The sequence below is a fragment of the Astatotilapia calliptera genome, chromosome 14 (genome assembly GCF_900246225.1).
Source record: "Astatotilapia calliptera chromosome 14, fAstCal1.2, whole genome shotgun sequence".
Taxonomy (NCBI): domain Eukaryota; kingdom Metazoa; phylum Chordata; class Actinopteri; order Cichliformes; family Cichlidae; genus Astatotilapia; species Astatotilapia calliptera.
The window spans coordinates 20,985,596-21,010,846 of NC_039315.1; the positions used below are offsets into that span (position 1 = coordinate 20,985,596).

The 25,251-nt window shown below is 40.7% G+C and overlaps 3 protein-coding genes across 6 annotated transcripts in view; 1 reads left to right on the forward strand and 2 right to left on the reverse strand.

Annotated features, from left to right (window-relative positions):
• Window positions 1–8,616, reverse strand: part of fam168a (family with sequence similarity 168 member A) — a 45,615-nt gene extending 36,999 nt beyond the window's left edge. For both annotated transcript variants that reach the window (XM_026191729.1, XM_026191728.1), the window contains exon 1: window positions 8,412–8,616. The gene's annotated coding sequence lies outside the window, so the exon portion shown is untranslated. The remainder of the gene's footprint in view (window positions 1–8,411) is intronic.
• A 686-nt stretch (window positions 8,617–9,302) lies between these two features.
• On the forward strand, window positions 9,303–15,523 carry LOC113036885 (kelch repeat and BTB domain-containing protein 3). Of its 2 annotated transcripts, none has more exons than XM_026193464.1 (10): window positions 9,303–9,410; window positions 10,271–10,562; window positions 10,696–10,861; window positions 11,741–11,923; window positions 12,383–12,556; window positions 12,660–12,950; window positions 13,111–13,353; window positions 13,451–13,741; window positions 13,867–14,016; window positions 15,122–15,523. In XM_026193464.1, the coding sequence occupies exons 2-10, from the start codon at window positions 10,282–10,284 to the stop codon at window positions 15,242–15,244; spliced, it is 1,902 nt and encodes a 633-aa protein (XP_026049249.1). In that variant the 5' UTR covers window positions 9,303–9,410; window positions 10,271–10,281; the 3' UTR covers window positions 15,245–15,523. The 2 variants fall into 2 exon arrangements, with proteins under 2 accessions (XP_026049249.1, XP_026049248.1); XM_026193463.1 differs by lacking the exon at window positions 9,303–9,410 and adding an exon at window positions 9,839–10,021.
• A 405-nt stretch (window positions 15,524–15,928) lies between these two features.
• Window positions 15,929–17,551, reverse strand: LOC113036886 (sarcolipin). Of its 2 annotated transcripts, none has more exons than XM_026193466.1 (2): window positions 17,239–17,551; window positions 15,929–16,792 (listed from the first exon to the last, which is right to left on the reverse strand). In XM_026193466.1, the coding sequence occupies exon 2, from the start codon at window positions 16,781–16,783 to the stop codon at window positions 16,688–16,690; it is 96 nt and encodes a 31-aa protein (XP_026049251.1). In that variant the 5' UTR covers window positions 16,784–16,792; window positions 17,239–17,551; the 3' UTR covers window positions 15,929–16,687. The 2 variants fall into 2 exon arrangements, with proteins under 2 accessions (XP_026049251.1, XP_026049250.1); XM_026193465.1 differs by having other exon boundaries at window positions 15,929–16,843; window positions 17,239–17,534.
• Window positions 17,552–25,251: the final 7,700 nt, after the last annotated feature.

Consider the following 25,251-nt stretch of genomic DNA (forward strand, 5'->3'; position numbering starts at 1 on the left):
ATGAAGCAAATTTCCCAACCTTAACATATAGATATCAATACACTTGCAAGAAGCTCATAAAGACTAGTAAATTTATTGGTATAGCTCTATACGCTACTAAAGACCAATGTTTCATGTAGCCCTTTTCCACTAGTACCTGACTCTACTGTACCTTTCAGTCCTTTTCCATTATAGTCGTGTACCACCTAATGTGTGTAGGGTTGTAATAGCAGCATGGTTGGGAGTCCTGTGACACCATTTGAACACCGAAAAAAGGATGACATTGAGGCGACGGTACATCTGTTGCTCAGTGTGTGGCTTTTTTCTAGACTCAGGCACCACTGTGGTTTTTTGTGTAGCCATTTCCCTCATTGCTGGAATTCAAAAATGGCAGATGTGATTTTCGTGAAGGCAGTGGCATGCAGTCTTTCAGCGTCACATTTTGGATCACCTCAGATTGCTTGGAACCCCAGCCAATTGGGTACTAAAAAAGTACCAAACACCAAAGAGTGGGTAAGAGTGGAAAAGGATTATTAGTAGCATTGCTCATTGTCCTGGTTAACAAGTACACACTGAAGGCTGGTGGGAAATTTGCCACACTTAGCTGAGACTAGGGCTGGGCGATATGGCCTAAAATTCATATCTCGATATTCTTTAGCTGGATGGTGATATATGATATATATATCTCGATATTTTTTAAAGCCATAAAGTAGGAACGAAAAGAGAGTTCTTAGTCAAAGCTGTGTCCCAGATGTCACACAGGCACTTTTATTAACATAGAGCAGATGTACATGAAAAAATTACTCGGAAATAAATTATCAGCATTTATTAAATAATAATTCTCCATAAATAAAATAAAACAATGCTGTTTTTGTGCATAACAAAAAGCTCACAATTGTGCAGTCAAAATGTAAACTAAAAGACGTTGAGCATAATAACAAACAGACAGATTTCGCAGCTGCTCTGTTCCCAAGTTCTACTGCGTGACTGACAGCTTTGAGTCTGCTTCGTAACCATGTCTCTTACAGGTGCCATTTGTGGTCCTTATACACACAATACGGTAATACTACGTTGAAGCACAGTATGCATTACTCCGCGGGGCTCCTGACTACAGTAGCTGTAATGCTCCAACAATCTATCAAGCGGTGCGGCTTCGTAGCTTACCAAAGTCGTACGACAGCATTTTTGACAGATTGCTGAGCGCTGTGTACCACATAAAATCGGTTTGCGGTCAGTAAGCACAACCAGAACTCATACATAAGGCACACTGTCGATTTTTGTGAAAATGAAAGGATTTTAGTGTAAGGTTATAGTCCGAAAAATACGGTATACGAGTTTTGTAAGGTAGTTTGTTTCGGGGCAGGAGGCTGGGAGACAGCACACAGTTTCACACACGCTTCATTTTGCCCTTTATGGTGCTGTTGTAAATTGTGAAAATACTAGTAATGCTAGATGCACGGCGTTAACGAGGTAACCGCTAACGCATTGACGCCCACGCACGGGGCAATCCGCGGTAACTTGTTAACGGAGATTTGCCGCGTTAATACAGTTATGGCATAAACGTCAGTTTAACGAGTGTAACGTTGCAGCACTAAAATAGTAATCTCCAAATGTTTTCTTTTACTGACCAGCTCCTCTTTGATAGCTGCCGTGTCCATCTTGTCGTTGCCTGCAAGTGAAGCGATGGGGGAGAGGGAGGCAGAGTAACGCAGCATAGAGACAAAAGTGGACGAAAGAGAGGCAAACTTGCGGTTCCACAAGTACAATTATAATGTGACATTAGGGCTGGGCGATAGGGCCTAAAATCCATATAATATAAAGCGACATATATCGTTACCGCACATGCTTCAAATTATATCGCGATATATTATTTTCTTCTGTGTAACGTATTTTCCACACTATAAGGCACACTTAAAATCCTTTAATTTTCTCAAAAATCGAGAGTGTGCTTTATGTATGAATTCTGGTTGTGCTTACTGACCTCGAACCGATTGGGGTGTGCAAAAATCTGTTAAAAATGTTTTAGTACAACTTTGGTAAACCGCACAGCTTGATGGATTGTCAGAGCATTATGGCTGCCGTAGTGAGAAGCTTCGTGGAGTAATCTGGGTCCAAAACTCCGTCCCTTCAGGTCCCAAAGTCAAACGAACACAGAGTTAAAAACGGTCTAAATTCTTTCATCTTTAATAAAATCATCAGCGTTGCTGCTTTACCAAGTGTAACAATTAAGTTTAACATCCATGCATCCATGAAAACAGAATTTATTAAATTTAACGGAGTTACAAGTTAACAGGAAGTTAGCTCGCTAGTTTCCACCTAAACATGACATAGCATGTTCTGACTGAGAGATTTTTGAAACTAATTAAAACGTACAGCTCTGCTACCACTTCCAACATAAACGAAGACAGAAAACTAAACAGCAGTGGCGTTTGCAGGGTTACTGAAGTTGGACTACCTGGTATATAATGTTGTGCTACGTGATTGCTAGCGACACAGCTATGTTAGCATAACATTAGCACAATGAAGCTGGAGGATGAACGCCAACTCGATAAAAGTTAACGTGAGGGATTCTGGTGGTTAGGGACAAATGCAATCGCATAGCAGGATGCTATACACGGGCCAAACTTCAGTCAGGAGAACAACTGAGATTATTCATCCAGTCATTTGCTATGACTGTCTCTATCGTTGGCCAAATTTATATTGTTTCTATCGTATATCGTTTATATCGCCCACCTCTACGTGACATAGACTATATCGATATAAACGATATTGTCACATCTCATATATTTAAAAACTCGATATATCGCCCAGTCCTAGCTGAGATAGAATTGTTTCAAGAGTGCTGTCCATTCGCACCAGTGCTCTTGTCACTCAGTATCTGCTGTGTGTGTAAGCAGCCAAAACCCAAACCTACACTATATCATAATCATCGCGGCTTTAGCTCAGGAGCTACTAATCGGAAGACTGGTGGTTTTAGATCCTTGAGTCTGCATTCCACAGTATCCTTGGGCAATATACTGAACTCTTCGATGCATGCGCTGGAGTGTGAATGTATGTGAATGTTAAACAGAAAGCACTTAGGTAGAAAAAGCATAGAAAAGGGGCTTGTATGAATTAGTGTGAATGAGATGTGTTTTATAAAGCATTTTGAGTGCTGTAGTGGAGTAGAAAAGCACTATGTAAGAACCAGTCCATTTACCATCTACCATCAACATGTATTTTCTGTTTGTTTTAGAGACAGTTGTCCTGGTGGTGGTCTAAAACTAGTGCGCATAGCTTAAGTAATCAATATTTATTACATTTATGTGGTCTGACATCATTTAGGGGAAGTACTTGAATGGCCAGTGCAGCAATAACTTTGGATTTGATCTTATTAAGTGTCCCAGAAAAGCCCTGACACTGTGACAGTGAGCCACTGTGCACAGAAAGATGACTGTAAAACAAAATCCACTTTAAAAATCAATCAACCATAATGAATTTTATGCTTTACATTTTTTTTCTATCTGTCTTTACCTATTTAAGAAGTGGCCCAAGTGCAGTCTAGCCCTTGTTTACAGGAGTACATACCCACAGAGTTTGTGGGGTCATTCAAAAACACTGTGTGTCCCAATCCAATATAATTATACGAGAAACCAATGTGCAGCAGGAGCACATGTATCCTGACAGAGTGTCAAGATCCAGATACACTCAACTTAAAGCCAGAGAAATGTCCTCACTTCACCTCATACAATATTTTTTCCTTTCGGACTGCTCATAACACCCACTCTGTTACAGTTCTGCAGTGTGATGCAGTGCAACAATGGCTACTGACACCACAAAAAACTCTCAGCAGTCACTATAAGACATCTACTGTATTTCAGTAATAAAGATCAAATGTTGTCCCTATAGATTCAGCTAAAACTAATGAGGCTTACAACAATAGCTCTGCACTACGAAGTCTCGCTGACACAAAGGGGTGGATAAAACAATTAAAAAAAAATATTGCAAACTACCCAAATTCTCATTTATTTGAATCAACGCCTCTTTAAAGTAGAGTCAACAAAAACGCAACATTATCACATCCACAATGTTAAGATTTTTTGTACAACTGTTGTATGGCTGTGCTTAAGTTTCAGTCAGATGTTAATAATAAAACAGCTACTCTTTGTATAGGTTAAATTCAAAAGCTGCTACAGTAGAATAGCATAAAAAGAATTTCTAATAACTGTAGGTATCACTAATGAATAGCCAGCCCGCAGCACAGACGCATGTGAATGTCCATTTGTGCATGTGTACACACAATACGACTGACAGCTGAATGCATTACAACTTTGCCTCCAGGGATCTGTGTCCAACCTTTTATCCTGATGCTTTATTCCCTCTGACATCTCTCACCTGCCGCAGTTTGTATGCATGCATGCATACACTTACATCAAAATTTAATTGTCAAAGAGAGACGACAATCTGACTGAACCATTGTGGTAGACTGATGCTACACAGTGTGAATCTGTGTACAGGGAAAATAAGAGCACTTTGTTGTCTTATCCTCCTATCATCCCACTAGTTCATTTATGAAAACATCAAACAATGTACTTCTGTAAGACCTCTATACATTTTCTAAAATAAAAACACTTTTTTTTCCTTTTTTTTTTTAAATAGTGGACATCTAAGAACCTTATTTTCAGTTAATAACTGAATAAGAGCTGAAGAATGAGTCATTCAAGTGGTGCTGAGAGGCCTTGTAGCGAGATCAGTGGACCAAGTAACTACTGGGAAAGTACGCCTACATCTCTTACAGACATTTATGGAGTTGATTACTGAATACTATTTAAGTGAATCAGCTGCAATGCACAAATGTATCATGAGATGGTGTGTCTGTTTTAGTAAAATTAAAACAGTCAGTGCCTTTCAATATGTTGCAACTACCTCAAAAACAAAAGAATGTGTTGTTGTAAAATGCCTTTTTTTCTCGACCACCTCTCACTTATAGGGAAAAGGCCACTGCAATGTCACGGATCTAACACGGCAAGCTTCTCTCAGCTGTTCCCTTCCTGGTAAGAGGTCACCACAGAGGATGGATCCACATATTTGATTTAGCACAGGCTTTCAGGCCAGACGTCCTTCCTGACACAACCCTTCCAGGGATCTGACTCTCCTTTCACTCCCAAAGCGGGGGATAACCACTACACTTTAATAATCCTACAACAGAACTGTGGATGTAGCATTTCAGTACACATCTAGAATATATTATTTATTGAACCGATTAAGATGAAAGCAGATATAGCACTACAACAATCACCAGCATGCCTTCATAAAGGGGGATGGAGAATGACAACAACATATCTGCCCTTTAATCCACAATATATTGATGTAGAACAAAACTGTAATATGCACGCAGGCAGCAAGGTGAGAAATGTTTCCCAATTTATTACTATGAAGCACGATGGTACAGGTGCGCTAAATGTCATCTCAAACCAACACGTAGAAAAATACAATTTTAAATTAAATAAAGCATTACTTCTTCTTTTGGCTGCTCCCTTTACGGGTCGCCACAGCGGATCATCTGCCTCCATTTCACCCTCCCTTTAATATCCTCTTCTGTCACACCAGCCATCTGTATATCCTCCTTCACTACATCCACAAATCTTCTCTGTGGTCTAATTAAGGCCTTACTTAATAAAACAAAAAAATATTTTCAGTGCTTAATCACCATTTCATGTGGATTTCATGAAGGTATGACCTACGAATGGTTTGCACGTCTATTTTAAGTGCTGCTTAATCGCTTCAACTGATAGTTAATCAGGAATAAAATGTTGGCCAATTTGTCTGATAATGCTGTAATAACCAATGTTACTTTTCAGGGAAAAGTTCAAAAGCTCCCTTTTTCTCAGTGTGTGTTGCTGCCATCTTTGGTTAATAATACAGTGAAACATCTTTTGATTTTAGACTGTTTGGCAAAATACTGGGACACATTTATTATATTTTTCTAATGTTGATTTTATCCAAATGAACAACTGAAAAAATAAATAACCCCTCTTGATTGATTCCTATACAAGAGAAATATTCAGAGTCCCCAAAATGCAGTTGAATGAATCTTTATGTACAGCAACCTTATTATTACTATTAACCATTGATTTCTTCTAAGATGGTCCAACCATTGAAATGTTTACATCTGCTAACCTCTAAAAGAACAGTAGCATTACTGGAGGTTGAAGTTGAGGGACCGGGAGCTGGACGAGGCACAGGAAATGAAGGTGACTCTGGAAGCTGCCGTCTGTCGGTGCTTCATTCGCCGATCTGTGATGAGCAAATCACTAAGTGGTTCAAACCACACGGGAATGAAGTGCTGGAAAGCTCTGTTACAGAACCGCTGTCTGTCGTAACATTAAGTGACTCCCGCTTTCAACAGTCTGACGGTTTTATGGCTGCATTGTACAGCCTGCCATTCATATACATGAGCCTGCACCCCACACATGCCAAAAGCCATACGACATCCACCGTCTTCCTCAAGCGAAGTAGACAGATGAATCAACTTTAGCATATAGGAACAACACTAGATCTCATCCAGTAGGAAAAAACAAAACCACAAACGTAGTATTTTCTGAGTAGAGCTCCTAAAGCGAACCACTGACCTTTAAGTTAATATACTTTCATCTGGTGGATGCAGTTCTAGTGGATGCCTTTTGATTTATCTAGAGTCACAAAAATAAAGTCAGCCTTTAAAAAAGACTTCCTTGTTTGTATATTAATAAGATTTAGGGTCTTCAGTCCCCCCCCCGCCCCAATCACAAAGGAAAGCATTTCTAGATGTCATAATTACAAACAGGACGAAAGTATCACCTATTAGAATCACTGAATGTCTATCATCCACAGAGCAGTGTGCATCTTCCAGTCTCGATCGTAGACTATTATTTTAAATGTACATAGTTTGCTTACACAGTAATGCTCTGGTGAAGCCAACAACAGTAGCATCTCACAAATCCCTTTAGACAGATAAGGCTTCTTGAATTAAATGGGATTAGTAGTCAGTGACTAAAGCAAGTAATCCCCCACCCACCGCCTACAAAAAAGGGAAAAAGAGATGATGGCAAAAAGGATTCATTTCACTGATAAGACTAGTCAAAAACAGGAGGGTAAATAAATAAATAATTACCTGTAACATTTGGAATAATCCTATCTGATATGCACCATTTAAACACACATCTTGTAGTATCAAGTTTTTTAAAAAGTGCCTTTTTTAACTTCTGCCACTGCTCGTTGCATTAGGCATAAATAAATGATCCAGCTTGCATATGTTACCCTGAGCACTGCACTTGGAACTGGCATGTTCACTGATTTCCTATACTGTATACGACGAAAAGCAATTAGATTTAAATCAAATTGAGATGAATAAATAATGACAACGAGCATTAGTTGCAGTGGATATCTGTACACCAGGACTTAGCTGCTGTGCAAGTGACATTCAGATAAAGTATACATTTGTTATGAACCCAGGCAGGAGTTGATGGGCACTGACATAGTTAGCCACTTTAATCCAGTGTGCAAACATTTGCACATGCAGAGTAAACCTTTTCTACCCATTTTGACCTTTCCCACTTCTCTCATTCGTCTCCTTCCCCTAAATTCAGCGCCAAACTCTTAACAAATTTAACTCCAGAAACAGTCATTTTCTCCATAGTGGCTGCTGTAGCCTTGAGGCGTTTGTATTTACCCTCACATCAGTGGTTAATATGTAGATATATCAGTCAGAGTGTGGCATGCACTGGCAGTGCACTGCATACCAGAGATAGCAAGCAAAGCCAAAACAGCGATGGTTGGACAAAAATGGTCACACTCAAACAAGCTTAAGACACCATTTTGAAAAATCCACCGATTTCTAGATAACCACTCCGAGATGCCATCTTGCCAATTATCACTAGATTAGCCAGCGTTAGCATGGCGATCCATCCATTCCGAAACACTCCGTGCAGGAATCTGCACGGGTCACATATTACTAACGTTAGCTTAGCTTGCGTGCTAGCCTGAAAAGCCAGTCGCTAACCCGTCGTAGCATCCCTGCATCTCTCGGCACACGCTGCCCCATTTTAAAAAAAAACGCTAATTAGCAAGTTAGCCGGGGCAAAATTAGCAATGACAATGAAAACCACTCGCAGCAGGTCAGACCCGCAACGCACTGGGAAAACAGCTGCTAACACTACTACCTGGCGGACGACAAATAAAGTGAAAAAACAAAACAACAAAAAACCTGACACATGCTTCAAATAGTATCACTTTAAGTCCGCTGTTTAAGCTAGCCGCTTTAGCTTAGCCCGCTAGTTCCCCACTGTAGCCACCACGGAGGACAATTAAAGGGATACGGAGGGGAAAAAAAGATAGGAAAAAAACCCCGAACAAGCATCAAGAAAACACACAGACATTTCTCCTCTTTGTGATAAAAAGCATAAAAGACTTACCAAAGCTACTCGGTCGATCACGGAAGGGAAAAAAGGAAAGATTCCCCGAATGTGTACGTGCTCTCTCCCGTGTGAGTGTGCTGCCTCGGGTCGGTGCGGAGTGGCTCTGCTACAGCAGCGTTTTGTCGGGCCAGTGGCGATGGGAAGACAGCTTTCACCCGGAGAGACGGCCACAGTGTGGGGGATGGGGATGCACTGCCGGGAGGGGAGAGAGGGAGGGATGCAGGGATGCGAGAGACAGAGGAGGGGGGCCAGACCCACCAATAATATAAACTGGAGAGGCTCTGATAATAGCCCGATAATATGTACACCGATTCAGTGCAGTCTCGTAAAAACTGAAATCAGTAAATGGCGTTAGTATGTGCTGCCCGTTTACACTGATTTCACTCCAGTTTCACAACAATGGGACGGTCTCTGACTTTTATAGGATGGTCTGTTGTATTAAGATGAAGGAGGATAAAGCATATAGAGTATAATGACAGTTTTTTCCCTTTTTTTGCTTTTCTGTATATTTGCATTTTATCCATGATTGAGCCCACGTTTTATGTAGTAATAGCATAATAATAATAATAATAATAAGAAGAAGAAGAAGAAGAAGAAGAATTGAATTGTGTCTACAAAAGCTCTTATTCTGTAATCATGTTTTTCAGGCGTTTTCAAGAGTGTGTTTTTGTGTCACTGTGGTGGTGAGACGGTGTTTTGAGAAACCGTCCTACTTTGGCAAATCGTCCAACCTGCATTATAATTTGACCCTAACCCTAACCATAAGAAATATTCACAATGGGTTAAAAAATGATGTAAATTTGGGGGTTGTGTTACGCGCATGCGCAGCGTTTGCGCAGAAACAACGGTTAGGATGGTTTGTGAAGTAGGATAGATTCCCAGAACAACACGATACTGCAGCACCGCTTTAAGTTCACGTTCTAATTCAGATTCAATGGCTGTTGTCCTATGCATCCCCATAATCATTTCTCCGCAGCACGGCAGCGTCACCCAGTGGTAAGAAATATTACTGCATCAACATAGTGTCAATGAGAAGCACACAGGAGTAAAGTTCTGCCCATAGGAATTTTCCGTGTGACTCAAAATTACTTGATATGTTTGAGATATGTTTTCATTTGCAACAGAGAAAGCACCCATGGTTAACTAAGCAAGCTAACCTGTATAACTGCTGAACGTTAACTGTTCTAAACTTGTAACTAAAGCAAATAGAAAGGCTGACCAGAACACTCGCCAGAAATAACCGACCAATAGGGGAGAACTACAGTTCCCAGCGGCCATTGCGCCTTTTTCTGCAATAAATAAAGAGTACAACGAAAATAAATGAGGGGGATATAAAGGAGACACGGGCATTATTCTTTTTAGGGAAAATCGCAAATTCAGTAAACAAGATGACAGGAAGAAGACGATTAAACGCAAAAAAACAAACAAAAAGCGGACTGAAATCTCGCGTGATTTCAGGCTTCCGGAAACTAGAATAGCATGAGAGCTCTCCGAGGTGCTGACACTGTCTTGAGTATTACTTGTCCTGCCTCAGACTAACTAGCTGCATATTTCACGCATTTTATACTCATATATTTTTGACTTTTAACGTCCAGACATCACCTCAGGTAATATCTAATGTGCTTATCTTGAATGCAGTAATCGTGTCAGACACTCAGTGTCAGACACAATGATACTACTGCATGTCTTAATGGTAGAGGAGGACTGGACTGTGTGTTACAGATCTGTTCATGTAAATTAGTTTGTTGCATTCTTGTATCTCTTATTCCCTCTGTGTGTGCGTGTGTCTCTCACAGACTCACTCCATTACTATAAATTGCATCATTTTTCTATTCTTTTTTTTCTTCTTTTTTCAGATTCTGGCGTAATGGATGAAAATCATGACTTGTCCTTGTGTTTGACCAACACCCACAACCCCTGCAGCAGCAACAGCCCACCCAGCAGTAAACCTGGCAGTGCTCCACAATGCAACGGGGTCTCAGAGCGCCGGACAATGCTGCGGGTGTCTGAGTCCCATGGACTGCAGCTCCTGGGCGTGCTCAGATCGCTCAGGGAGAGAGGCTTGCTGTTTGACTTCACCATTAAGGTGCAGGAACGCAGCTTTCCCTGTCATCGCTGTGTTCTTGCAGCATGTAGTGATTTTTTCAGGTATCTATCTATCTATCTATCTATCTATCTATCTATCTATCTATCTATCTATCTATCTATCTATCTATCTATCTATCTATCTATCTATCTATCTATCTATCTATCTATCTAAACACATGTGTCTTGGGTTTAGGGCCATGTTTGAGGTGGATATGCGAGAGCGTGATGATGGTTCAGTAACGCTGGGTAATCAGTGTCCAGCAGCGGTGGCTTCTTTCCTGGACTTTGCCTACTCTGGGGAGGCGCTCATCACTGATGGCAACGTAGACATGTTGTTTCAGCTCGCCTCTTTTCTGCAGGTAGAAATGCAACTGCTTCATCTTCCTTCTTACCCTTAAACATGTTCATTTTGCCATGACTTCCTGGGATACTGCAGTAAATCAATAATCTTATTATTAATAGTTATTGTACCAGACTGTCGGGGTCAAGAGAGAGCTGAGTAATCACTGAAAGAGTAAGATCATGAATACAAGCGGCCAAAATGAGCTTCCTCTGCACGGTGGCTGTGCTCAGCATTACAGATAGGGCAACGAGTTCAGACATCTGGAGGGATCTCTGAGTGGAGCCGCTGCTCCTGCGTTTCAAAAAGAGTTGAAATGGTTTGAGCATGTGGTTAGGATGCCTCCTAACCAAGCTTCCCACTGGGAAGAGACCTCAGGGTAGACCCAGAACCTGCTGGAGAAATTATATTTGTCACTTGGCTTGGGAACACCTCGGGATCCTACTGGAGAAAACTGAACAGTTTGCCTCAGGAGAAGGATGTCTGGAATGCCTTGTTACCTCTTTCCCCCATAAAGATGACACTTGATGACCTCCCCTGTACCCTTGAAAGACAAGTTTCGACACCTCGGTATTTATCAATAAAGATTTGGTTGGATGATCATTAGAATAGTTTCAGGTTTTTTCTGAGGCTAGGCAGAGACCATTCTCACTGACCTCTGCTGCAAACCTTGATGCATTTTGTTCTTCAAGCAGGTATGAAATATAACAGAAATAGTTCAGTTCAGAAGGAGCTTCAAGTCTTACTCCTATTAGGCTTTAAAGGGGTAAAGAGTTAAAGACCGAACACTTAAAATGAAAAAATCTATAGTTGTGACAGTCAGCTAGGCACTTATCTTCTTGTTGCCAAATGTCATTTTAACATGAAAATTTCCCTGCTCTTGCTGTTGTGCCTTCAGGTGTCTGTCCTGTCCAAAGCATGCAGCGACTTCCTGATAGGAACCATGGATCTTTATAACTGTCTGTCTCTCTTGTCTCTGGCTGAGGGATACGGCTCAGCCTCTCTCCTGCAAAGTGCCAATGAGTTTGTGGTCCAGAACTTCTTTGAACTCTCCAAAACGCAGGACTTCCTGGATATGCAGGTGAAACCCAATCTTGCACCTAAACATTGCATCTATGCAGAGAAAGGCTGGAGGCTGATCAGAGTCTCTGTTGTAATTTATTCTCTATATCCAGTTGCTAAACACTTCATTATGTCTGACTTAAGAACTAGTTAAGGCTCAAAGCACCAATGATGTTGGATTTCTTGCATATTTGGTGGGATTTTTCATATTATTATTGAGATATTTTGGTTCATTGTTATAACAGTTCTGAAATCCATTAAAGCAAAAATAATATGCAACTCTTATTGTTTTATGTATGTATTGTTATCATTAATAAGCCCAATAGTTAAGCTAATGGTTCCTCTGCAACATGTAAAAAACATTGTATACACAATATATTTCATTAAATCTGCTTCTATATCAGTAACAAAACATCTTTTTGTTTCATGTTTTTAAGCTGACAAATACATCACATTAAAAAAAAGTAACTCTTTTCAGGTTAATGTCTTGGAGTTGTGCCTCAGGTCAGATGCTCTAAACGTGCCCAGTGAGGAGGCAGTGGTGGTGTCGCTCCTTGGATGGATTCGCCATGATCTCCCAGGAAGACAGAAGCTGATGCCGGGATTGCTGTCTCTGACCCGGCTGCACCATCTTCCTGCACCTTCACTAAAGGTACAACCGAACCTTTACCTGTACTGGGTTTAAAGACTTTTTGCAGTTTGTGGATTTGTGATCGCATCACCTTTCCTGTGTTGACTCTTACATTCTCTCTTAGTCTCTGTGTGATTCTGACCCTCTCCTCTGCAACGATGAGTCCTGTCTCGCCCTTGCGTCAGAAGCCCAGAGCAGACAGACAAAGCACAATGGCCTGCTCACTGATGCCAGGCCTTCCACCACGCAGAGTTATATCTACATCCACAAGACAGAGGAAAATGGAGAGATCCGGCACACCTTCTGCTACTGTCTGGAAACAGACCAGTGGAAAGAGCTGGGCACAGGGCAAGAAGAGGGGACAACTATGATGCCAGATCCACCAGGATCTTACCTTACCAGCTATGCTGAGAAGGTAAGGTTTACAGCATCAAATGAAATAATGTCAATTTGTGAATATTCTTTATAGTTATATGGTGCTGTTTACTAGAAAAAGGCATCATCTTTTCTTACTCTTTGTCCTTGTTGACTAAAGATTTTGATCACCATCTTTTCTGCTATCTACTGGATTGAAGATGTTTGTCACAGGTGGTTGCCAGGGAAATTGCTGCCGGGCGATACGCCTCCACGTGGCTGAACCTTTCCATGATGCCACTGATGAGGTTTGGTGCTTCTGTCCCGTGACCTTAACCTGCACACCTGCACCTGCCATGCTTAAGCCCAGAACCATGCACACAGCTGTAACGTGCCTGGATCGAGTGTATGTCATTGGAGGACGGACCAAGGGATCCAGAGGGGGGGCTCCCAGTCTGCTGGAGGTAACAGTGTTGGTTGGGATATGCTTCCATTAGTAGGTCATGGAATCAGTCATGGCCAACAGTGTTGATCTAATTCATGTGCGGTGTTGGATTTTAGGTGGAGTATTATAACCCTTTGGCTCAAACCTGGCGCTCTGTCAGTCCACTTCCCACTGCTATCTTCTACCCTGAGGCCAGTGCTTGTGGCAGTGTAATCTATACGCTGGGGTCAGAGGTGGAGATCACAGACTCCTTTAACCCCTCACTCGACTGCTTCTTCTGCTATGACGCCCTGCAGGACCAGTGGAGCCGCCTGGTGGCAGAGTTTGGCCAGTTCTTCCACGCTACACTGGTCAAGGCTGTGTCAATTAATAAAACACTGCACCTCTGTGACTTATCTACATACAAAGTGAGCAACGATTTAGTTTATCAGTCATGCCATTGCAGCCAGAGAGCCTTAAAAAGATTCTGAAGCTTAATTCTGTGGTAAAATACACTGAGCTTGTGTAAAAGTGTCCCTTTTTTTCTTTTCAGGTCTACAGTTTTTGCCCAGAGACCTGCGTCTGGAAGGGTGAAGGATCATTTGAATGCGCTGGGTTCAATGCCGGAGCAGTGGGCATGAGGGACAGAATCTACATTCTGGGCGGAGACTATTCACCTGATGAAATCACTGATGAGGTTCAGGTAGGATAGAAAACTCACATTTATATTGCTAGGAACTGAATAACCTTTACCTTTAACCCAGACCCAGACAGAAGTTTACAGACTCTTTATGGGCATGGATGTCATGATGATTTTGGGCTTTTAGTGATTTCTTTGAACTCTTTTTTTCCCCAGAGCGGGATGATTGTAAATCATACGTTTTTAATGACTTTAAATTCAAACTTGAAATTCGAATTTATTTGGGAATTTTTTTGCAATCCACTCAGGGTCAAAGGCATGCATACAGGCTCAAATACATACACGCATCCTTTTTTCCCCCCCGCCTGTCCCGTTTGGTTCTTTTGCCATCAGAATTATTGTCTAAAGGCAAAGAAAGATGCCCAACGGATTTACATGCACACATCCTAATATAATCCTAATATTTGGTTAAATGTACTTTTGCAAGCTGCAGACACTTTTGGTAGCCATCAACAAGCTTCTGGTACAATTCCAGGTATTTGAGCAGCCTTCTCTGCAGAAATAGTAGAGTTTATTTAAATTGCTTGGATTCTTGGCATAGACCTGGTTTTTCAGCATCACCCACAAATTTTCAATAGGGTTGAAGTTGGGGATTTGGGAAGGTAATTCCGGAAGCTTAATGTTAGCCTGTTTTATCCATTCGAAAACTAGTTTTGATGTGTTTGGGATCATTGTCCTGTTGGAAAAACTGATTGTGTTTAAGTTTCAGCTCAGCTAGCTGTTAATTTTAGGTGATGTTGAATAATTTGAAGGTCTTCCTCCTCCTTCATTATTCCATTTCATTTTACTTATTGCACTATACCAGTACCACTGGTAGTAAAACTGTATGGATACTTTTGACCCTGTAGGGATTGGAGAAAATACAAAAACAAATTTAAAGTTCTGCAACCAAATTTTCTTAAAAAAAAAAAAAAAAAAAAAAAAAAAGTTAATATGTATATAGTGTACAATCATTCCAGTCTGGAAAAAGCACAATTCAGAGAAATCATTTGAAACCACAAATTACCATGATATTCATGCCTATGATGAGTGAATTTCTGACTACACCTGCACTCTTAGTTTTTACTAATTTAACTGTCTACTGTTTTCTTTCTTACTACCTACGCAGGTGTACTACAGTGGGAGGAGTCAATGGGAGGAAGTGGCACCCATGCCCAAAGCACTCACAGAGTTCCACTGCCAGCTCATCAGCTTCAACAGATATAGAGACCCGTGGGGTGATACAGCATAACTGATGGCAAACACATACATGCCCACCAACGCAGCAAACATGCAAGCGAAAGTTTGATGTCTGTGTGAATGAGCTTCCCTCGGCTTTCCAAACTGTGTGCATGACGGACAGCTAACACTTCAAGAGAGAATGCTATTCCCGTATTTAACCAGCAAATAGACACTCTTGAAACATAGCTCTCTTTTGAGAGAGTATCGTAGCCAAAGATAGGCAACTGACACCACATTTCCTGTCACAGATCATCAGTATATGTGAACACATTAACCTAGTCTATTTATTTTTTATTTAGGGTCAAGTTTGATCTTTGTATTGTATGTGCGGAGCTCCTGTCATCATAGGAGCTTTGCTGTCACTCTAATTATTGCCCCTCCCATGGAGGACCCCTTTAGAATTCTATTTTAGTATCCGAGTATTTTTTTTGACAGCATGTTACAGATAGAAAATCCACATAAATAATTAGCATGTTCTGTAAACTTACCAGCCTTCTTGCAGCTACAGACTCTGTTCAGGAATTCAGACTTCTTTCATTTTTCTGAATTTGGGGATTTTGATTTTGATTTTTTTTGGCAGGAATACACAAATTATGCCACAGAGAGCCTCTGGGAGGCAAGCCTCTCTTGCTTTTACTTTAAAGGGGAAAATCAGTCAACAGGTCAACTTTTGAAAGCACATGTCAGTATGCACTTTAATCAGCTTGCCTTTATTCTGTTACTACATTGCCATGTGTCCATGCATGTTCTGGTTCTCCTCTCCGGGTGCACACAACAGTTTTTCATGTGCACTTTATCAGTCATAGAGAAACACTCTGTAGCTTCAAAAGGATAGTATAGACTAAAGTTTAACAAACCTGCAAAGAGCAAATGTGGGTGTGCATGGCAAGTTTGTGCTGAGAAACAGAAGCTAAACAAATGAAAGACTGTTTAATGTTAAGAAGTGATCATAAACATAATGCTTCAACAGTCGTGTTGTCTTGTTTTATGAGTTTGTCGTGTTCATCCCTTTGACAAAAAAAACTGAAAAATTGGACACAACAGCATTGTTAAATGTGTTGGGCACTTAGACATACAGACTATGGTATGCACTCCTGTTTATAGTGACATTGCATTTTTTTTTAGAGTTTTCAAGCCATCCCATTTGGGTTTTCAACAATTTTATTCTTATTTATTAACCCTGACCACTATGCTGTGATTTCACATTCATGGCCTTATTCAAAAAAACTAAACAAAAAACACTAAAAATACAGATTCTGAACTATTTTATCCTTCATAGTTTGTCCCGGCTATAGTAACCACTTATTGTTGACCTCACATGAATAAGCAGAGCTATAGGTGTAAACACTGTATTATAAAATTTAGCCAGCAGCCAAGTCTTCCGATAACCCGACGCACGTGTCTCTCCATCCCCTCCGCCTCACGTCCGTTTCCTCTCTCATTGCTTAATTTTTTAGTCCTGGTAAGATTTCACCAGCAACCACATCAGCAGCACAGTGATTAAGACGATCATGAAGTTGAGGAACAGCTCCTGCACCGAGCGATCCATGGCAGCGTGCTGGATGGAGAGGATAGGTGAGACAGTCGAGGAGAGGTTGGTTGCTGTAAACTTTTAAGACAGAGGTAGGAAAAAGAAACTGCGTTTCAGTTGTTAAAGTGTAGGCAAAAATGCAATACACAATGGTGCACATGCTCTGTGCTGGTTTATGCAGTCCCTGTTACAACAGGTTAGAGGGATCAGTGACTTCTCTGCTGAGTTACTGTTTACAGTCACCAAAGGTCAGCAAAGAAAAGGACAACAACATCCCCTCATATTAGCATGGGGCAGAAACACACGCAAAGCATACACCCTAATACACTAATAAATCAGGTTAAACATGTTCTATACATTTAGAAGTTGGGCTGTTTTGATATGTGCCATTAATAGCTTAGATAAAACTGGCAAAACTGAGGCTTTGCTGAGGACAATAGCACAAAGCCAGACCCAGTCGCAGTCGCTGTTACCTTGATTGCTTGGCTGTGATCGCACTATGAACAGGACAAAGAGAAAGCAAATGTTATCGTCCGCTCCTTGCCTTGCCCTCCAAGAGAAGTGTATCTTCTTCTTGGAAATGTCTCGATTGCAGCAGTTCTCCCCGTATCATCTGTTTCTTGCTGTTGTCCAGTTTTCTGCTGTTGCCAGGGGCACGGCCTGCTCCTAAAGTAGCCAACCTCAGTGGACCGCCCATGGTTCACATACACACCGACTGATGTCACACACCAATTAAACAACCAATAGAGTGTGTTATTTTCCACAATCTCATCCACTGGAGTTTTCCTACCCATAACCATACAGAGTCTGTTTCTCTCGCTCTCATACACACACACACACAACAGAGGAGGGTCTCAGGGTTATTTATAACACATTATTGGAGATACTAGGTGGATTACAGTTGTTCCAAACATAATACTTATATCATCCAATGGATATAGGAAACTAACAATATCGCCCAGTATCAGAGGAATTGTCCTCAGGAGCAGTCTCTTCAAAATGTAAAATACCAGGCATGCTTGTTTTAAACCAACTGAAGCCTCTGTTAACCAGTCACCGATCGAGTCCCTTCTCAACTTAAAAGCAAAGAATTTGTAATGGCCCAAAAGTATCGTCAGTATACACACTTACATGGAATTTCAAATAGGTACTGATTATAGAGGGGTGTCAAGCACAGTGGCTTGCACCCTTCATTAAGTTGCTTATCCTTGATGGATGAAGAGACAGAGGATACATAATGCTCTTAGTAAAATCCACACATGTGGATGGGCAAAGCAAAAAATTAAACCCCTTGATTATGCCTGGACCTAATCTGAATTTCTCATCTTTTCTACTGATTAAAGAAATTGTTACTCAGTGCTGATTTGTGGTTATTATCTTACTGTTACTTTTTTTGACAAAGCCAGGCAGGGCTGGATAGTAATGGGATGGATTGGTATTATATATCAATATAACAAAAATTAGCAACTATAATTAGTTTGCATGATACGTATCTTTATACCCACCAGCCATAGTGGTAGCTACAACTGTTCAACTGCTTGTAAACACAAATATCGAATCAGTCAATCACAGGGCAGCAGCTTAACTTAGGCTAGCAAACATAGTCAGACACCTGCTGAAGTTCAAACTGAGCATAAGAAAAGGCAAGAAAGGTGATTTAAGTGAGTTAGAACGTGGCATGGTTGTTGGTGCCAGGCTGGCTGGTCAGAAACTGCTGATCTACTGGGACTTTGCCACACAAACATCTCTGGGGTTTACAGAGAACGGTCTAGAAAAGGCAAGCTATCTAGTTCTCTTTTATGTCAGAGGTCAGATGAGAATGGGAAGACTGTTTAAAGCTGATGGGAAGGCAACAGCAACTCAAACAACCACTCGTTGCAGCCACGGTCTGCAGAAGAGCAGCAACACGATGAATCTTGAGGCAGCTGGGCTCCAGCAGCAGTAGACCACACCATGTGCCGCTCCTGTCATCTAAGAACAGAAAACCGAGGATACAATACAAACAGGTTCACCAACATTGGACAACAGACATTTGGAAAAGTGTTGCCTGGTCTGAAGAGTCATGATTCCTCCTGCGACATTCTGATAGTAGGTGCAGAATATAGTATAAACGTCTTAAAAGCTCGGACCCATCCTGTCTGGTGGTGTTGGTGTAATTTTGTGGGGGATGTTTCCTTGGCACACTTTGGTCCCCTTAGTACCAACTGATCATTGCTTAAATACCACAGCCTACTTGAGTGGTGCTGACCATGTTCATCCCTTTATGGCCACACTGTTCCCATCTTCTGATGACTGCTTCCAGCAGGATAAAACACCAAGCCACAAAGCTCAAATCATCTCCAATTGGTTTCTTGAACATTGAATTCACTGTACCCAATGGCCTACATAGTCACCAGATCTCAGTCCAAGAGTGTTCCTTTGGGGTATATTAGAACAGGTAGATTTCCAACATGGATGCACAGCTGACAAATCTGCAGCAACTGTCTGACGCTATCATAACATTCTGGGTTAAAATATCTGAGGAATGTTTCTAGTACCGCGTTGAGTCTATGCCAAGAAGAATTAAGGCAGCTGTGAACAGTGGCGGTCCTAGCCTGTTTGGTGCCCTGGGCGAACACTCCCTCTGCCCCCCCCCCCCCCCCACACACACACACACACACACAGACACACACATAAAACATATTAAGGATTGTACATTAACATAAAACTGTTGTCGGAACCAGACTGAATTTCACCAGAGAAAGACACACGCACACACATGAAGAGAGAGAGTGTATGCATAGTATGCATACACTCATACAATGAGAACAGGACAATTCAACAATTGACAACAACTAATTAATATTAAAATCTGTAACATAATGTTTGGAGTTTAGTCTGTTACTGTTGCTATATTTACCATTTCTTCTTGGAGCAACTGTAATCCACATTATTTCCTTAGGGATTAATATTAAAGTATTCTGATTCTGATTGTTTCAGGATACATGACCTGCCATTATCCAACGACACATCTGCTTACCTGTATCTTTTGCTCGTTTCTCCTCCTCTTCTTTTCTATTTTTTCTAAACTGAGCACCTGATGGCTTTGAACTTTTCTTGTCCATCTTCCATTGGTTTTAATTTTGCACTCCAGTATGAACACAAGTCCCCCAACTCGAGGATCACCACAACATAACCTAATAGACCCACGCCTTAGTTCACAGATTCACTTTGTCTAAGGTGTATTTCTGGGATTTCGCACAACCCGGGATTCAAATCATGAATACATAATGGGCTTGGATTTCAAACATTATGAATGAAATGTGCTCTATTTGGAAGCAGCCGCCCCCCTCCCCTGTGTGTGAGACTTTAAATCATCAAACTGTAAATTATAAATTTTAAATTGTTATTGATCCCTTTACCCCGAGTCCTAAAGTGTATATTTATTTTCTTACTGTTCTTATATTTATTGTTTTTTTCTTGCACTGCTGTAACTGAAGCCTCATCATCCACAGCTTTCCTTTAATAGAAACTAAATTGAGAATAGGTTTTCGTTCTTTTGTGGATTCCTGATATTCTGTATTATGCTCGTGCTAAGAGAGGATTTTGACATTTCATCAAAGCAAACATCTCACCTCACCTCACACTTGACAGCTGCTAAAAACTGTGTTATCTCTGACCTAGTGTTAAACCCCCTTGACAAACACACTTTCTCCTGCACACACAGAGGGGCCACAGAAGGACAAAGTCCAAGCACAGATCACTTGAACCTTTCCATCGCAGGATTCCAAGGCCATTCCCAGAGGATTAAACAGATCAAACCGGTTGAATTTTATCACCCTGCTGCTCTGCCAGCCTCGGACCAAGCGCTATTTCACCCAGGGATTCCCATTGTCACAGAGATCCAATTCTGGGGTGATTGAATAACACAGCGTGAATTGTGCTGGCATCTCTGTGCGGGGTGGACTATGGCCCACTGTGACAGCTGTGTGTGCATTTAAGATAGAAAAGTGCTGGGAGAGTTGCCCTCTAAATCTGAGGGGAGACAGAGTGGTGTCAACAAGGCCTCAGAAACACCATGTGTGTGTGTGTGTGTGTATACACATCCATTTTCTGAATGCAATATCACTATGTTTATTCTGATGTGTAAGTTAATGTGGTGACAGTTTCCAACTGTAAACATTATGGAAAATAAATAACAGCAGTAATGTATCTGAATCAAAGCAACACATCTAAAATATAAGTTATGCTTTATTTATTCCAGCTCTAGTGAAAATTCTTTTGTCGTGACAGTTACTACTACTACTACTACTAATAAACATATTATAGTAATACACAAAAATAAAATAAAATAAAATATTACACCTCCTAGACCATCAGGTATCTATTCAATGCCTGAAGGTTCTTATCTATATAGGATAATGTGGAGTCATCATGTTGCCTAGCAACCAGAGCAACACGCTAAAATTACCCCTCTTTATAATTTGTAAACTATAAGACTAACCACATTGTATGATTTTTATTTCATGACAAGAACATCCTATTTATAATCACGCACACTGAATTATGCCTAATATTTTCTGATGCCACCATGTTGCCTAGCAACCACCTAGCAATAGGCTAATATGACCTGGTTTTAGTTTTAACACCTTATGAACACTATCATTTTAATCTATTGACAGTAGCATATAATTTATATCCACAAAGGCTGAATTACACATGTCTGGCAGCCACCTAACACCAGACTAAAATGACCTATTTTTAGCATGTAAACAACCAACCCAATTTCATGGCAAAGCATGAAATGCAGAAACTGCAGTACATCCAGAAATTGCAATATCTGGAGGGGGAAATAGTATGTTTAAAGCCAAGAAGTCCGAGTGACCAAGCAAGTACATTCCTGGGTCCTTCTATCCTACAACAATTAAGCTAGGTGGCTAATTTGTACTTACATGTAAATGTGTAAGTAATGTCTCTTTAAATGATTTCCTGTGATTATTTTGATGATGGCTTGAAATAAAATCTCCCCTTGGTGGTACTACAGCTTAACTGCAACTTACTGCAATTTCTGCATGCTTGTCTATTGCACTCTTGGTGTTAGTATAGTATAACAGGCTGCATTGTAACAAGTGGGAAGAGGAACCTGTATTACATGGCAACTTCATTTTATAACATAAGAAAATAATTCTTTAGCTAGCTACTAACTAGCTATGGTATGGTAAACTAAGCTAATATTAGCTTCTCAATGGCGTTTGTGTTAGAGCAGACAGCATGTGTCTGAGTATGGTATGAGTCTTACCAAAAGACAGCAAATCTAATTTCAAATTACAATCTAGTGTTTAGATTATAACAAATTACTTTAGAAGTCTTGTCTCTGAATTAAACCTGATAGAAATTGAATATTTTTGCATTCCCCCAAAAGTGGTGGAACATATGTTTATTCCATTTTATATATTTGTGTAGCCCTAAAAGGTGCATTTCATTCCAATGCCAGTAAAAACATCAATTGGCTTTCTTGGCCTTAGGTTGTGGAAAATATCATGTCACAAGTTCCCCATATTCATTAAATACTGTGGGTTAGTCTGAACATTGGTCTATAAATAGCTGGCACTGGAAAATTATTTAGCTCACAACTTTGCTCATTTATAGTGGCCAGATCTTTGCCATAGCAATTATCAGAGGATAGGACTTCATCCCAGCTGACTGCCATTCTGGCAGAGAGATTATACACAGATCAGATGGATCTCCAAACACACTTCTCAGACCTCTAAATATTTTGACCGGTTAAAATGTTTCAACATAAGATCTGCTGCTTTAGCTTCTATTTCTGCCCATCCTTACCCCTCCCTGTTAGTCCTTGAATAGGCTAATCTTTTGTCTTCTGCAGGAATGGTAATATTTTTGTGTTGATGATTTGTCATTATTACTAATTTCATGCTTCTCTTTCTCCATATGCATGAAAAGACATAACCACCATTGGCAGATGTAGAATATCTTTGATAGACTGCAGTTTTTATAACTCACCTTTCTCCAACTACCAATCATCTGCTCACACGTCTCCAGAGAGAAGCAGACATCAGAGTCACTATTTTAAAAGGCAGCATCTGGTTTCTTCATCCTGTGGTCCCAGCTAATTACAATACAAAGATGCCAGCAGCAGGAGTTTGGCAAATAGCTACCGGTCCTGCATTTCAAAGGTTGATGGCATGCCTCAGGTTACAGAAGTGATTCCACTTGTGTTCTCACCATTACATTGCTTTTGAGATTTTGGCTGGTGCTGAAGGTGAAACTGCCCTTGAACGATGGCATGAGGAATACCTGAATTACTGTGCAGCTTCAAGCATTTCCACTTGGTGCAATGTTAACGCTAACTTCTTCACCTTAGTATTTAAGACATTTGTGTATGGCCAACCAAATGAGAAATGTAATGTTAAAATGATATCTGAGTTTTCAGGTCCAAATTTTATTTTTGACTCTGGAAACTGGGGTTGACAAAGGATAGGATTCTGTCACTGAGTCATTATTGGATCATTCATTAGCTTCTAAATTGGGCTTTTGGCATGGGATGTTTTCTTTCAGTTCTAAAAATGAAACTCAAACCTTGGGTTTTAAGCCAGTGGAGGCTTGGAAGACACTGAAGGCCCTGAAAGTGGTTTAGAAATTCTTCCCATCTCCAAGTAAATGAAACTGATCCATGTGTTATAAAAAAAACTGTGCAACATCAGTATAATAAATTGCAACAAACGTTGTTGGTTTGCAATGTTGGAAATTATTAGAAAATAGGAGAGGAACTGAACATCAATCATTTAATGAGCCATTTTACCAGTTTAGCAAATTGTACTGAATGTAGTGAATGCTCCGTACTAGAGATTAAAGCTTGAATTCTTACTGATATTGCACCTGATATCACCTCCAACAGTGATAAAAGGGTTTAATTTATTTGAATGCTTAAAAAAAGAGCAGAGTGTTGTTATCATGTTGGGAGAGGGCAGCCACATGCTCTCCTGCCTGACCAGCTGTTGTTTTGTAGGATAAACAGAGTCTGCCGTTGAGACGACCGAGGGCTCGCACTGGCCAGCAGTGTAATTACGGAGATGGCAGAAGACAGGTGAAGGCCTCATTACACAACACGCCCGAGTATAAATGCACAGGGACACAGCAAAGCACTGAGGCGCACGCACAAATGTTTCAGAACACAGAGAGACACGCGTGCTGGAACACGCACTCATGTTCAGAGGGGTTGCAGAGTCATTCATCTGACAGAAGAGGAATTTGGATGCAGGATCTGAGATAATTGGCCCCACTGAGAGAGAAATCAGACAGGGAACAGTGGCCAGGGCAGGCAATGCATCAAAGACAAAATAATGGACAGAATACATAAATCACAAGTCAATACCTATGCTAGAATATGAGTGAATGCTCATGCATGATCAGAATATGTCCAGCTGTGTTGGGTATGGTGCTTTGTTGAAAATAACAAATATGAAGGATACCAACTGTCTGGGTCAGCTGCCAACATTTAAGTTGAATCTGATGATAGACGAATGAAATGATTGAAAATGGAAAGGTAGAGTCCAACACTCGATATTTAATCCCTTACTGTATCAAGTTGGAGATCAAGTGGATTTGACATTACCGTTTATAATGCCAGCAAAACAGAGCCAAAGGACAGAACAGAAGCTTTGACATGAGAAGAGAATTGAATAGAATCACTTAGCTAAGACTAAAGAACAAGTTTAACAATGTTGCTCTGATTGCTCTAAAGGACATCAAAGGGAAAATGCGTGTAATGCAAAATGCAACCTCAAGGAAAAGAAAAGTCACATGGTCACAGTCACAGGTTCTTTTTTGAATCTGCAACTTTATTCCAGACTGTTGGATCAGGGGTCATCAAGAGCATCATAGCTGCACCTGTGCTTTGTTCTATACTGTACTCTTATGCCTTCATGGTTCACGGTGGACAAAATTCTTTCAGATGCTGGAAAAATGACAGGCAAAGTCCAAATGCACATTTTAAAAATGCGCTGATGCTAATCAAGAAAAACACTGTGGAAAAGTGAGACACTCTGAGTCATCCATCTGGAATAGAAGAATGAGTGTCTCACTGAAGTTCATATGATCAGATTTTTATATTATGTGCACTCAGTGGTATGCACCTCCCTTTCATCTTTAGAACAGCCTTAATTCTTTGTGGTGCACATTCAACAAGGTGCTGGAAGCACTTCTCAGAGATTTCGGTCCATGTTGATACGATAGCATCACACAGTTGCTGCAGATTTGTGCTCTCAGCAATGTGCTCCACAGAACTGAGATCTGGCGACTGTGGAGTACAGTGAATGTATGTTCAAGACATAGGTTTGAGATGATTTGAGCTTTGTGACATGGCATGTCATCCTGCTCGAAGCCTCTGTCAGTATTTGTTGTTTTTATCTGACAGACGTGCCACCTGAAGTGGTCTTCCACTACTGTAACCCATGTGCTTCAGGGTTCCATGTGTTGTGAGACGC

Coding starts and splice junctions, on each gene's coding strand:
- LOC113036886 (XM_026193466.1), bottom strand. CDS start 16,783: ATGGATCGCTCGGTGCAGGAGCTGTTCCTCAACTTCATGATCGTCTTA.
- LOC113036885 (XM_026193464.1), top strand. CDS start 10,282: ATGGATGAAAATCATGACTTGTCCTTGTGTTTGACCAACACCCACAAC. Junction 10,563..10,695: donor GCATGTAGTGATTTTTTCAG/GTATCTATCTAT, acceptor TCTTGGGTTTAG/GGCCATGTTTGAGGTGGATA. Junction 14,017..15,121: donor AAATCACTGATGAGGTTCAG/GTAGGATAGAAA, acceptor CTACCTACGCAG/GTGTACTACAGTGGGAGGAG.